Source organism: Lissotriton vulgaris, chromosome 9 (assembly GCF_964263255.1).
Source record: "Lissotriton vulgaris chromosome 9, aLisVul1.2, whole genome shotgun sequence".
Taxonomy (NCBI): Eukaryota; Metazoa; Chordata; class Amphibia; order Caudata; family Salamandridae; genus Lissotriton; species Lissotriton vulgaris.
The window spans coordinates 589456316-589470443 of NC_141697.1; the positions used below are offsets into that span (position 1 = coordinate 589456316).

Here is a 14128-nt window from a genome sequence, read left to right on the forward strand (position 1 = left end):
CGGTTAGTAAGACAGGATCAGGCTCAAGCATTTATGACCCAATTTTTTTGGTGACCCAGACCTAGCACATCTGGTCCTCTCTCTAATAAATGTTGCCTACTTTTGACCTTACTTTAAAAGAAATCACTAACCAAAATACTTTCAAGGGTATGGGATCTTTAATGTACCCTCCCATTTGATAAAAGAAACCTAGATGGTAGACATTTCTTCTAACAAATCTTTCAGGAAAAGGGTCACTGCTCCACTATATTAAGGAGTCCGCAAGAACATTCACTGCGCGTCCATCCAGATTTATTTCACAACTAAGATGCACATCCCTTACATTAGAAGGTGGAAAACCAATCTAATTTATTTATCTCCCAGGTTCTTGTACATGTATTCAAGGAAACCTACAAATAAAACAACCTTTCTTGCCACACTTGCAGCAAAGAGAGCATCCTGCAACAAAAATCTATCTTTAAAGTGTCCAGTAATCATATTTTGGAAATATTTCAATTTGAAATCAGAAAATACTTTAGATAACGAAGTTGTTAGACAGATACCTTGTTATCTTCTTTCTTCACGCCACTTTTGTTCACACATACTTGCCGGTCTAGCAGGGACTTCATTCCTCTTGCACAATATACAGTATGCTCAATAGCTTCTTTTTCCTTGAGATCTGGATTTTTAGGTAGAAATGTTTATGAATGCATGGGTTGCTGGTTCCTCTCACTATCTGGTCAATAATTAAAGAGTCACAGTACCCCAAAAAGGTATTGGACATTGAGGGATCCAGAAGGAGCAAACGCCGAGATCTATATTTGCACAGTAGTCTTTGATGCAGCGCAATGTAAAAGCTTTGCAGGTGGCGAGATAGACCCCAATAGCCAGGAGCACCAGCTGAGCAAGAAATACTAGTCTGGGCAGAGGAGAGCTGTGATGCAGTCTCCAGGCAATGGCTGACTGGAGCTAGTTTTAAAAAATTGAACACACACACTAATAATTGTTGAACAGGGCAGCACCAAAACTTATTCCAAGTACATCATCGATCACCCACGTCTGCTCTTGCAAAACCAAGACCTAAAATAAAGATACTATATGCAAAAGCCACAATCTCACCCAAGAGCCAGGGCTCATATGGATAGCATAGAGTCAACATTTAACACGGACTTCTACAACCACTACATCATTAATGAGAAATAACACTTAACTGTTCAACAAAATCAAATAGGCTGCTCACAAAAAACAGCAACACCACATGAATAGCAAAAACTATAACTTATCACTCACACAGCAACAAAAAACTACCCTAGATAAACTTTTGTCGAGCAATCCTCAACTTCACACAAATGAATGGTTCATAGATACTTCAGATTACTACACAACTCAACTGCATACTAAAACAATGCAACAACCAATCCCATAGAACAGAAATTGCCATCAATCGCCTACACAGAATAGTAAACCAAATGGTCACACAGCCAGTTCTCTCTTTTCCAACACCAGACACCCAATATACTCTAGTCAGCACACAATGGTGTTCTCCAGTAGACTACTTGGCTTACCAAAGTTGCTCTCCATGTAACAAGTAGTGCAAAAAATAGATTGCTCCTCAGCTGCACCCCCACCAACTAGACGCTAGTCTGCATGAAATCCTAGGCCCTTGAGGAACTGTACATATCAACCGACAGGCAATACCAACAGCAAGTACAAATGACAGCAAGACAACTGTCTACTTTAATATATTAACAGTCCTAATCCAAAAGAAGCTTTTATCAATATGGAGATCCAGGAGACATGAAATGTCACACCTACACGAAAGCTTCCATGGAACACTTCCTTGGGGTGGACACATCATTCCAAATTTGACATAAACCACCAACGCTTTTGGTAATGAAACTGGTAAACTGGAAACAAAGCCAACTTAGTTTATTGTTCAATTTTCAGGAAAGGAAAGATGGTGCAATGCACCACAAAATAAGTTCCATTTATAAGTGCCCCAGCCAATACACAAGCCCGTTGTAGAAATACCCAGCCCCTCCCTGAGCAGAGCAATGAATGTACACGTGCACAAACAGGCCACTTTTCTTTATTTCTCATGATCAGTTAATTGTAAACGTGATAGGCTCCATTTATGCATAGTCCACGTTGGGCAGAGTGGTAGGACGCTGTGTGGTGGAGTAGAGTTGTGAGACTACCGCCAGGTGCAATGGTTCCCTTCACTTCCTGAATGTACCAAGCTTACGAGACGTGGTCTCACTTGAAGATTTTGCCCTGGTTAAAAGGCTTGCCGATGTGCTTGAACTCTCCCTCCCACGTGAAGTATTCCTTCACCATTGTCTTGCACTCTTCGCTGTCCACATCCAACTTCCGCCAGGTATAGGACTCATAATCGATTTGCCAGTCTTCACTGAGCTGTAAACCAAAGAAGATTGTCAAGATTGTAAAAGAAATTTGTTTAAATAGCCTACAGGACAGAAAATTAGCAGTATCACAAGAATATGTACTAACTGGGAAAGAGTAACTCCATTATCAAGCACCTGGTGTCAAGATTTGCCCATTCAGTGCAAGAGTACTTTACTTCTTTCGGTACCGGGACCAAGTGGTATCGCTTGCCAGGTAGTGCCTTACCGTATAGTCTGCATTACAAGTTAACCCAGGCTGGGCCACAAATCATTTGAGAGATCGTGGCTTCTAGTGGATTTCACTTAAACTTCCTTCGCAATTCTATAGTCATTCGTTACAGATCTTGAAAAGGTGTGACAATTTAATTAACAAGTAAATTCTCTGTCTCGTTTGTGTCATTGCATGAAACAAAATCTTGCTTAATAAGAAATAACCTTCAGCTGGGAAAAATGTGAGCGGGCAAGCGGGCAAAGATGATCCGACTCTATAAATATATGTGGAGGCAACAATAACCACGCCTACACTGTCCTGAAACGAGAACAAGGAAGACTAGTAAAGGATTGAGTAAATCAGCTTGTCGCACCTTTATGAGATCTGTACAGGGTGACTGCTAAAATCCTGGGGGAAACATTTAAAGGGACTGTCAAAAATCAATTTCAAGCCCTTCAGAACTACCCAAACGTCCGCCTGTTGGAATTGGCCCTATTTGCAGGTTCACCCCTAAACTTTTTGCATTTCTCCCAGCCTTTTTCTCTGTGTAGTGGTAGTGGTTTTAGGCCTCTGGGCACTTTAGCACTGTGGTCCAGTGTAAAGTGCGTGCGCTCTGTGGTACGTTTAGTGAGAGGGGCCTGCCCTCCCTTAGGAATGCATAAGGGGTTCCCTGCTCAGTGTGTGGCAGTGGCAATTCCGGTTATGAGTGTAGCAGTATGGTCAAGTCTGGTATGAATAAAATGAGAATTAATGCTGCGCAAAGGTGTGCGCAGATTTATTAGGACTGTGAGAAATACCACTTTTAGAAGTTGGTATTTCGGTGTGCTATGTGTCTGCCTGATGTGAATTGCATGTCTGTTTGGAGTGACAGGGCAGGCTGAGCCAGATGTGGGTTAAATCGAGATCCAGGCAGGCTGAGCCAGAAGTGGGTTGAATAGAGAGATCTTCAGTTAGAGTATGGGAAGGGGTGACAATTTGATCTGCGCAGGTCTGTGCCTGGCAAGGTGAATGATGGCTCCACCTCCTACTGTGCGTCTGATGGCAGACCCCCCTCTTCCTCAAAGGCAGGATGCAGCCTTGTAAACAAAGTGCTCCAGGACCACACCGAACTGGTTCGGGCTGGGTTCAGAGACTTGTGACTTTTGAAAACAAAGACTTTTGGTAGTATAAGTAAAGGGGCTGTGACCCCATGAAATTGTTCAGTTCCATGGTGCTCTTCTAGGATGATGTGCTGTTCCTGATCCTGATCCTGCTGGGGCCCAGGAGGAATTGCCATGATGGCTTGCCTCCCTGGGCCCTGCATTGCCCCCTTGATTGCGGAGGACTTTTGCAGTTATGGCTCCCTGCGCCCTGTGAGCGCTATATTAATTCTTTCCTGGAGGAAGAATGTGTTACTTCTGGATGCCAAGACGAACCTCTGTCTGTGTAACTAGAGGGAAAGGACTTTGAAACTTTCATCCATCTTGCTCAAGCAACTACCCAAGGGCCTGATTTGAGCTTGCCTCCTGCTGAAGTCTCAGGGACATTAGACTTCACCCATCAGCCGTCCAGATTTCCATTTGAGGGGAATTCTCCTCGCAGGTGAGGCCTCTTGAGAATTCTAGAGCCCCTGGTTCTACTGCGGGGAACGAAGGCTGAAAGTCATTGTTATCGCATTTGCCTGTGGTACCAAAATCATGGTTATCGCTATTGTTGTCCGCTGCAGCTGGGGAGCTGTGACCCCAGAGTGCCCGCATTTGCCATCCTACGAGAATCATTGCTATAGCTATTGTGGGCCACTGCAGCCAAGGAGCTGTGCCATTGAGTGCCTGCCTTTAAGCCCTGTACTTTCACAACTGTGCAGCACTTAGTGCCAGCTGCAACGTTTAGGTCTGCGCAATTGCGCACATGGATTCTGCTGCATTGGCAGCTGCCCTGACATTTTGGACACAGGGCCTTTTAGCCCCTTTGAGAAGGCCAGTTGGCATGGGAGACTTAGGTTTATCGTGCGCCAGGCCGTAATGTGATTTGTGGTGCATGGAAGTGTGATGCATGTATTCTGATGTACGCACCCTAATTTATGCCTCTAATGTGGTGCTTAGGAGGCTGTGTATACTGTATTTATGTGAGAGTTATTCTATACTGTGATATATGCCTCTAAATATGGTGTAGGTAGGTGGTTATGTGCATACGGAGTATGTCTGAGTTATTCTCTCCGGTGGTTTATGCTAGTGAGATTTCCCCACGTGAGTTATTCTTATTAAATTATGGTCGAATATATTTAGGATTACAAGGTTGGCGCAGAATATATTTCACGCCTAAATGGGATACTGTGCATAATATGATTTATGTTACAGGATGATGCCGAGTACAGTGTTTGCCAGTAATTACTGGTTGTGTCCTATGCTTATTATATGTTCTACATTTACTATCTTTATGAAGTGTTGGTTCTGACAGTGGTCCAAGTGGCCCTGTCATGTGTATATAATCCCCTGTAAATATTGGCCAGTGCTAGTAGGCACAGTGTACATTGGGTTATTACTATTCTAATGTGTTTTATGATAATACGAAGGCTATTTTTGATAGAACCTTGTGTGGAGTTCCTTTTGTGGTGTGCCTAGTATGTGGTTGCGGTGCACGTGTTGTGCAAATGCTCTACACATGACCTCCGGGATAAGCCAGACTGCTCCGGCCAAGCTTCCAAGGGGGTGAGCAGGGGTTATCTTTGGCGTGTAACTCCCTTGCACTGACTAGAGTGGTGGTTTCAGCCTGCTTTGGCGCAAGCCTTCACTAACCAGAAATCCCATTTCTAACAGTGCCCCACTGCAAATCTTAGTAAGAAGCCTCATACTCTGACCTGTACCGTCAAAGAGCAAAATGAAGGTAGATTAAAGTAAGGGAAATCATTTTAAAGTAGTTTAGACTTGTTTTTAGCAGAGTATCAATATATTTTCAGCAATCTGCTTTATGTAGGTATTAACTCTTCAGAGCAGCTCAACTTTTCAGCAAAGGCTCCGCCCGAGTGCTACATACAATTGCTCATCTTCGTAAGCAACAGTGCATTCCTTTTGCACAAACAGGCATAAGATGCAAGCAGTGCTGCTGGTGCACTAACCATCTGAACTACAATATCTTAAATTGTGGCAAGAGTGACCAAGAAAATCATGAACAAAAACACTTGCAGCAGAATCCAGAGAACATTCATCCCCACAACAGAACTATAAAGAGGATGGAGTAGTTTCTTACCTGTAACTCCAGTTCTGTAGTAGGGGTATCGCTGTTATAGTCATAATCTAGTGAATAGTCCCACTCATGTGCGGGGACCTCGGAGCAATCAAAAATAATCTCTTAAACTATCTTTTTGTGCAGTCCAGCATATACCTATCAGGCTACACTGTCCATTACCTAGATATTCCACCAAAATAAAATTCAGCACAGCCTGCCAAGTTTCCTTCATAGAAAAACTTCCCCTTTTACCAAGAAAGCTCTGGAATGATAGAGAGGAAGGGGTGGACAGACAAGCCCCATAGGCTGCCATTATGTGGCTCAAAAAGGGATACTGTGCCTTTAAGGAAACTTTCTAGAACTCTCAGTATCCCAGAATGCACAGCAGGTCCCCTTCACTTTTATTTCTTTTTGGAGGCGTATAAAGCTAGACCTGTAGCATTCAGTACATGAACATCTTTCTCCACCGGGGAGGAGGGCGGGCGCTTATGACTATAACAGAGATAGTCCTACTTCAGAACTGGAGTTACAGGTAAGAAACTACTCCTTCTGTAGTAGGGGATCTGTGTATAGTCATAATCTAGTGAATAGAATGGCAAGCTCATCCCAAACACCAAAGCGGCGGTGGAGAAGAAGAAATACAACACCACTACTGTGCGAAAAGATTTCGCCGTGAAGCCTGCCCAACCTGAGCATCTGCCTAGGCATCAGAGTCCAGACACTATTGCTTAGCAAAGGTATGGACCGACTTCCAAGTGGCAGCCCTGCAGATCTCTGCAATGGGAATATTACGGAGCAAAGCTGTCGTGGCCGCTTTGCCCCTGGTGGAATGAGCCTTAGGATTACCCCCTAAGGTCTTATTAGCCTTTTGATAACACAATTTTATACAGGACACAATCCACCTCAAGATGGACTGTTTAGAGGTAGCAAGACCAGTCCTGACTGACCCATAGTTGATAAACAATTGGTCTGACCTACGAATATCCTTGGTTTTATCCAGATAAAACTTCAACACCCTTGTGACATCCAGGAAATGAGATATTTCCGCTGGAGTGGAAGGATTCTGAAAGAACGTAGGCAACGTTATCGTCTGGTTAACATGGAAATCAGAAATAACCATAGGAAGAAATTTAGGGTGATTACACATCACAACCATAGCAGCATGAAATACAGTACAAGGTCTTGGCAACACAACGCCTGAATTATACTCACCCTGCGGGCCGATGTAATGGCCACGAGGAACGCCGCCTTCCAGGACAGGTGCTGTAGCGAAGCCTTATGAATAGGTTCAAAAGGTTCCTTCATCAGTCTCAACAGCACCACATTCAATTCCCATGAAGGCGAAGGAAGACGAACAGGAGGAAACACTTTCTTCAAGCCTTCCAAAAAATCCTTTATCACTGGAATCTGGAAAAAGGAAGTCTGTGAAGGGCATTACCTGTAGGCAGTCAGAGCAGCTAGATGGACCTTAATGGACTGAAAATTAAGGCCAGACTGCGCCAAATGCAAAAAGGTATGGCAGGATGACATCTTCCTTACATGTCGTCGGATCATAGTTCTTGGACTTGCACCAGATGCAGAATCTCTTCCACTTGTAAGCATAAGAAGTCCTAGTGGAAGGTCTCTTAATCTCCTTCAGTATGTCCATACAATCTGCATGAAGATTCAAATGGCCATATTGCAGTATTTCAGGAGCCATGCCGCCAAACTCAAAGACGAGAGGTTGGGGTGTACCATCTGTCCACCGAACTTCGTGAGAAGGTCCGGCCGGCACGGCAGTCGTATGTGAGGAAGAAGAGACCGGTGAAGCAGGTCCGTGAACCACCACTGTCTGGGCCATTCCGGGGCAATAAGGATCATCCGCGCCCTGGACTGGGACAGCTTGATGAGCACCGCCGGAATAGGGGGAATGGGTGGAAAAGCGTACAGAAAGCTGTTCGACCAGTTGATCCAAAGCGCATTCCCCAGCGCCCCCAGCTGGTAATACCTGGATGCGAAGTCTCAGCATTTGCGGGTATCGGCGTGGCAAACAGATCCACGCCTGGAGTGCTCCACCTGGTGAAAAAGTCTGAGTACTTCGTTGTTTATGACCCATTCGTGGTTTTCCTGAATCAGTCTGCTCAGTGCGTCCGCCTGAACATTCTGCACACCTGGTAGATGGGTAGCCGTTATAGTCATTCCTCTGGCTAGAAGCCAATGCCAGATCGCCTGCGCCTCCTGCGAGAGTGCACGATCTCAAACCTCCCTGCTTGTTGAGGTAATACATTGTGGTCATATTGTCCGTCTGTACAAGCAGGGAGTTGGTCTGAAAGGACGGATGAAAGGCCTTCAACGCCAAGTGAACAGCTCAGAGTTCCAGTAAATTGATATGATACGTGGAATCCGTCGGGGACTACGTTCCTTGTATCTGTAACTCTCCGGAATGCGCTCCCCAGCTGTGGAGAGAAGCACCCGTCGCGATAAGTCTGAGTGGGAATGTCCTTGTGGAAGGGAACCCCCTTGAGGAGATTCTCCGCTGAACACCACCATTTCAGAGACTGTAGAGCACGCAGAGACAGTTGTATCTTGTCGTCCCAGTTCCCTCGCCTCTGGTCCCACTGATCCTCCAGACTCCTGCAGCGGTCTCATGTGTAGCCGTGCGTGTGGCGTGAGGAAGATACAAGAGGCCATCGACTCCAGCAGAGAAGACACCGTCCTCACTGTTGGAGATTGAACAGTCATATGAGGCTGAGCCTCTCCAAGGAGTGATAAATGGCTTTCCTCTGAAGGAGACACGCTTGCTGACTGCGTATTGATGGAGGCTCCCAAGTACTGTAGGCACTGGACCGGAGTCAGGACAGACCGACATGTTGATGTGCAACCCCAGCTTGTTCAAGAGAACGTTCGTCTTCTGGAAGTGCGCTTGAGCTTCCGAGAAGGAGGATGCTTTGATCAACCAATCGTCCAGGTACGGGTAGACAAACACCTTGTTCTTTCTCAGGTGTGCCGCTACCACTGCCATGCATTTTAAAAAAGGTCCTGGGCGCAGACTTCAGCCAGAACGGTAGTACTGTGTATTGATAGTGATTGGCACAAACTTGGAATCGCAGGAACTTCCGGTGTTTCTGTGCAGTGGGCACATGGAAGTATGCATTCTGTGCAATGGGCACATGGAAGTATGCATCCTGTAGATCTATCGCGCACAGCCAGTCTCCCCTTTGCAGTGGAGGGTAAATCTGATGTAAAGACAGCATGCAAAACTTTTCCCTGCGAATCCATCCGTTTGCTTGTCGCAAATCAAATCAAGAATGGGCCTGCACTCGTTCTTGTCTTTCTTGCGTACCAGAAAGAACCGCGAGTAAAGACCTCTTCCCCTTTGAGACAGAGCGACGTCTTCTAGCGCCCTTTCTTAACAGGGTATCTGCCTCCGCCTGGAGCTTGCGCAGCTATAACTGCGAGCAAACGGGTGAAATTGCTGGAGGCGGGCTGATAAACCGAAGACTGTATCCATTGCAAAAAATATTCAGCACCCACTTGTCCAGAGTAATTCTTCTCCACTCTGCCAGGTAGTATTGGGCATTTATCAAATAAGGCAGGCATATTTGATAAATGAGGGCTCAGAATTACCAGAAAAACACCAGTAATTAAGGAAGGCACAAAAACACGCAGAGTGAACACACTGACACTTTAAAAGTGCAAAAAAGTTTAAATAAACCCTAAAAAGGGAGAGCTCAATGCCCCAAGGTCCTGCTAGCAGGAGCCGGAAAAAAGAACTGAAAGTGGAGGGGACCTGCTGTGCATTCTGGGATACTGAGAGTTCTAGAAAGTTTCCGTAAAGGCACAGTATCCTTTTTGAGCGACATATTGGCAGCCTATGGGGCCAGAGGCTTTCTTGGTAAAAGGGGACATTTTTCTATGAAAGAAACTTGGCAGGCTGTGCTGAATTTAATTTTGGTGGAATATCTAGTTGAAGTACTGGACGGTGTAGCCCGATAGGTATAGGCTGCATTATTTGTCTTTAAATTCTCTCTTAAGTGTCTATGCAGGACTGCACAAAAAGACAGCTTAAGAGATTTTTGATTGCTCCATAGTCCCGCACATGAGCGGGACTATTCACTAGATTATGACTATACACAGAGATCCCCTACTACAGAACATCTTCCACAACACAAGGTCCTACTTGTACCATGTATTTACATCTTCCCACCCACCGACACATCAGAGATGCGTGCCTACAGACAGATTAATAGAAAAGGCCAGCTGGATGACAAACCCTACAACTTGTTCAGACCCACTACTGTGTGGTTATTAAGAATTTCACCTCTACCTAATCAGCGCCCACACACGCCCCTTGCAGTCTCAGACCATACTCCCAGCAGGCAATTACATAAACAGTCCTTCAAACACAAACCAGGAAAGCTTACCGTGAAAGCCAAGTCCTGCCCGCGGAATACCCAGATGCCAGAGATAGTACTGGCATTGTTGCTTCCAGAGAGTATGACACTGGCAAAGCCAGTCTTGCGCAGTTTATCCAGACGCTGAAACATTCCTGGAGAAAGACAACTAGGTTAGATTAAAGTGGAGAAAACACAAGAAGCTTCTTAGATAAACTCTGGCAACAGTTTCACCCAAAAAAGATGTTATCCACTGAAGCACAGTTTAGAACTAGCCAAGGACAGTAAACCACAGCTCTACAAAGGGAATAGAAACCTCAGTGGAACGGTGGTTCAGGTAATGCTGGCGGTAGCCCCAAGAGAATCCTCTGAACCACCAGCTCTACCCAGAGTCACTAAGGGAGAGAGTCCCAGGTCAGAGCAAGAGCAGTGCACCTGAACTCACACCCAGTCCCCAAGCAAAGCCAGCTCCTATGAACCCTACCTTACACCTAGGTCTGCTCCCACGAACCCTACCTTACACCTAGGTTGACTCCCACTGACCCTACATTACACAAGGTCAGCTCCCACTGACCCTACATTACACAAGGTCAGCTCCCACATACCCTGACTTGCACCTAGGCAATTTCCCACGAATCCGAGCTAGGAGCCGGCCATCGTCGACACCACGATACATGCTCAAGGAGATGTTCTCCCGCTGGTTTCTTCCCACAAATCCCGGAATGTGCTGCATTACAAATTGGTAAGACTGGCTCAATACAAGGAAATCCTGCAGATTATTTTCCCTCTGCTGTTTCCAAAAACTTAACAGGGGTGGTTTCAGTAGGAAAGCCCCAGTGGCGAAAAGTAGAGTCTCTGCCACATTGCCTTAAGATTCCCTGCTAGTGCGGATGCTCTTAAGTTCCAACTGAAAGCTCTGCAGATCAAACCCAAAAGGTTTACATGGTCACCATCTTCTACATGCGAGGCATGCAGGGGTTTGTTAAACTGCAGTCCCGGTACAACGAGGACAGCTATTCAAAACTGCGTTCTAGGCGATCAAGTAACTGGACCGCTTTGGGCCCAAGGTCTCCATTTAAAATTCTTGGGCTCGACAGGGACGCCGCCACTTCAAAACCGCTATTTCTTTGCCAAATAAAAAAAAATGGCAAATAGTTCACTCAAGCCACACAGTAGCCTCGGAGTTTGAAAATTAATCACCAGCATTGTAATAAAATCTCAAGTGCACTTGCGTAATGTTTGTGAACCCCACTAAAGCCCTAAAGAGGGTAGTTTTCTTTTCTTTTTTTAATCCGAAATTACAAGTCAAGTGTCAGGACAGTAACCGCATCGCTGCGGCGGCTTTTCCCGCTGTGTGCGGCAATTTTTAAAAAGCCGCGTTAGATGACGAGCTCAGCTCGTCATCCGCACACGACCACCGTGGCTGATAGCTGAGCTCGTCATCAGCAGCGAAAGGGTTAAAGGATAATTCCAGAACCAACCACAAGGGGCAGGATAATTTAAAGAATGCCTGCGAACCAACCCAATTCTACAAAAAACAGGCAAGCCAAGCTTTACTTTTGAGGCAGGTGGAGGCACGTTTTGTTAGATTTAATTAAGACGAGTCAGGCACCCCATACAAGAGAGTAGAACTCAGAAGGGCGGCAGCCCTTAAAAGCAGTGCAGAGCAACACCAAGGACTGAGCCTCTAAGCAGACCCACATCCCACCTCATTACCTGTGATGAGGTTGCAGCTCATGAAGGTCTGTGTTAGCTCCTCAGGGAAGCGGTACTCTCCATACCAGATTGACCAGCCCTCCTTGTCGAAGTGTTCCCAGAAGTATGGGATTGCTACAGCCACTGTGTCTTCATTAGAGTACTTCCTCTTGAACTCGTCCATGATGAAGGCGCTGGAGGAAGGAAGGCACAGTAAGTCTCGTGAGCAGGTACAGAGGTTACTCAAAATGCATATTTTCCATGGCAGGGGCTGGACTTCACCACAACACAGCACCTCAACCACCCACGCACAAACTTCTCCACAAGTACAGCAATTACATTACCCAGTCAGGTTTTCTTCCCAGTAACTAACCTCACCAGATTCCCCCATACGAGCAAACAGCCTCTTCTGGGTGAAAAGTAGGCCCATGCCCACCTGGACCGTGTAGTGCACGGCTTCGCCGGCTTCCCCATCATAGCAGCAGGACTGGGAAAGCTTCGGGTCCACAACTCCAAGGACAGAACACTTTGCCAAGCACGCGGAGAGCATAGGGCAGTGCAACCACAGTCCACACTGAACCCAGGCAGCTTAAACTCCCAAGTGCTGAAAGCGGAAACTCTGCACTCATGTTGGTTGTCACACAGGCTTCATGCGCTTTTGGAGTCCAACCCACCAGAATCACCATTTCCAAACTGCTCAAGTCTACTAAGATCCTTATTTTGGAACACAAGAAGGCAATGATTTCATGCCTAGCTGCTCAAGAACCCATATTGTAGATTCATGCGGGTAAGTAGTGCAAACGAGGAAAACGATGCATACACAGGAAAGGCTAGCAGCAGGAGTAAATTAATACAAAACGTACTGTTTGTGTTTAGTCTATACAAAAGGTCTTCAAACTGAGATAAAACCCCCTTTCAGTTAAAAGGGCAGTTGGGTTTCAGGGACAGACCGCAAAAGACACTCCTGCTCTGCTGCCATTGCTACGCAGGTTGTGTGATCGGGATTTTCACCCTGCGGCATCCTGTACAATACTGGTCGAAAGCTTGCTCCTTGCCCATTCTGTTGCTGCCCCCCAGTCTTGCCACTCTGCCCCCTTCCCAGCAACAGCCCACTAGATCTGTGTACTGCAGCTGGTGCTTGGGTAGACCCAGTCTGCCAAGAAACTGATTCTTCAGCACTACTGTACATTCACAGTAACAAATCTTTATGCATTGCCCTGTTGATCTCTACTTTACACAGCAGAAACAATTTAATTTGTTTTTTTCCTTTACTAATCAGACCATCCGCCTCTCCTCAACTTCAGCCACAGCAATCTTCGCAATGAGTCTATCTTGGACCAAGCCCAACTGCCAGATGAAAGAACACCAAAACCAGTCCCACAGTGACATAGCACCACCACTATGTGGGTTAAGCTAGTTTTGGACTTCTTACTGGTTTTTGGGCATCCTTGGAAGATATACCCCAAAGACAGAAAAGAAAGCCTGCAAGTCTTGTCGTTGGGTTGGCACCTTCCTAGCGGTCCATGCTCCACACGTTGAAGACCAGTGGTCTAGACAGTATTTACCAGAACATTGGTTTAGAATTAAGAGTTGAATTTTCTCAGTTTCTTTATGTGGGTCTGCATTTAACAGTAGTATGCATGCTTTTATGCACAAAATTGAAATGCGAACAAAAACAAAAACTCCTGTGACATCTACAATTGAATGCTGGAGCTAGTGAAGTGCCCGAGGCTGTAACGAACCGGGTCTTGAGATGGGACAGAGACCAAGATCAGTTAGATGATGCAGGTCACCCAGAGAAGAGCCTTCGTATAGGTAGCTCACATTTAGAGAGTTAAGTAGGGCGTTCTCTCAGGCTTACCCCAAGACACCCATGGTTGTAGAGACTGCAAATGGGTTTCAGAGAACCAGGTCCCCTTCTCAGTAAAATAAGAGATGGACAAGAGGAGGACCCAGGGATGATCAGTGCCCTAGGTAAATGATCAGATTCCACAGCCCCGGCAGCACAGAGGTAGCTCGATCTTTCTTATGTTTCCCCGATAAGGTCAGAGGACTGTAAGGTCGGGCTGATGCCAGATCTGGTGGCTCACTGAACTCCTGTATCCACTCCAGGGATCTGTGTTGACCTCCTGGTCACAGTTCAAATTCTGTCAGGTCCACTCAGCCTTTCATTCTTCAGAGTCCATAAAAAGAGTATCATCGAGTTGGGTAACCACCAGAAGTCATCTGTCAATGGTCCAAGTGACTCCGCTGGATTGAAC

The 14128-nt window shown here is 45.9% G+C and overlaps 1 protein-coding gene across 1 annotated transcript in view; it reads right to left on the reverse strand.

The window, feature by feature from the left end:
* Nucleotides 1-1884: 1884 nt before the first annotated feature.
* LOC147691896 (elongation factor 1-gamma-B-like) overlaps nucleotides 1885-14128 on the reverse strand; it is a 46305-nt gene continuing 34061 nt past the window's right edge. The window contains exons 8-10 of the mRNA XM_086938169.1: nucleotides 11889-12061; nucleotides 10203-10327; nucleotides 1885-2394 (exon numbers count right to left, since the gene is read on the reverse strand). Coding sequence (XP_086794295.1) covers nucleotides 2236-2394; nucleotides 10203-10327; nucleotides 11889-12061 — 457 coding nt within the window. The 3' untranslated portion in view covers nucleotides 1885-2235. The remainder of the gene's footprint in view (nucleotides 2395-10202; nucleotides 10328-11888; nucleotides 12062-14128) is intronic.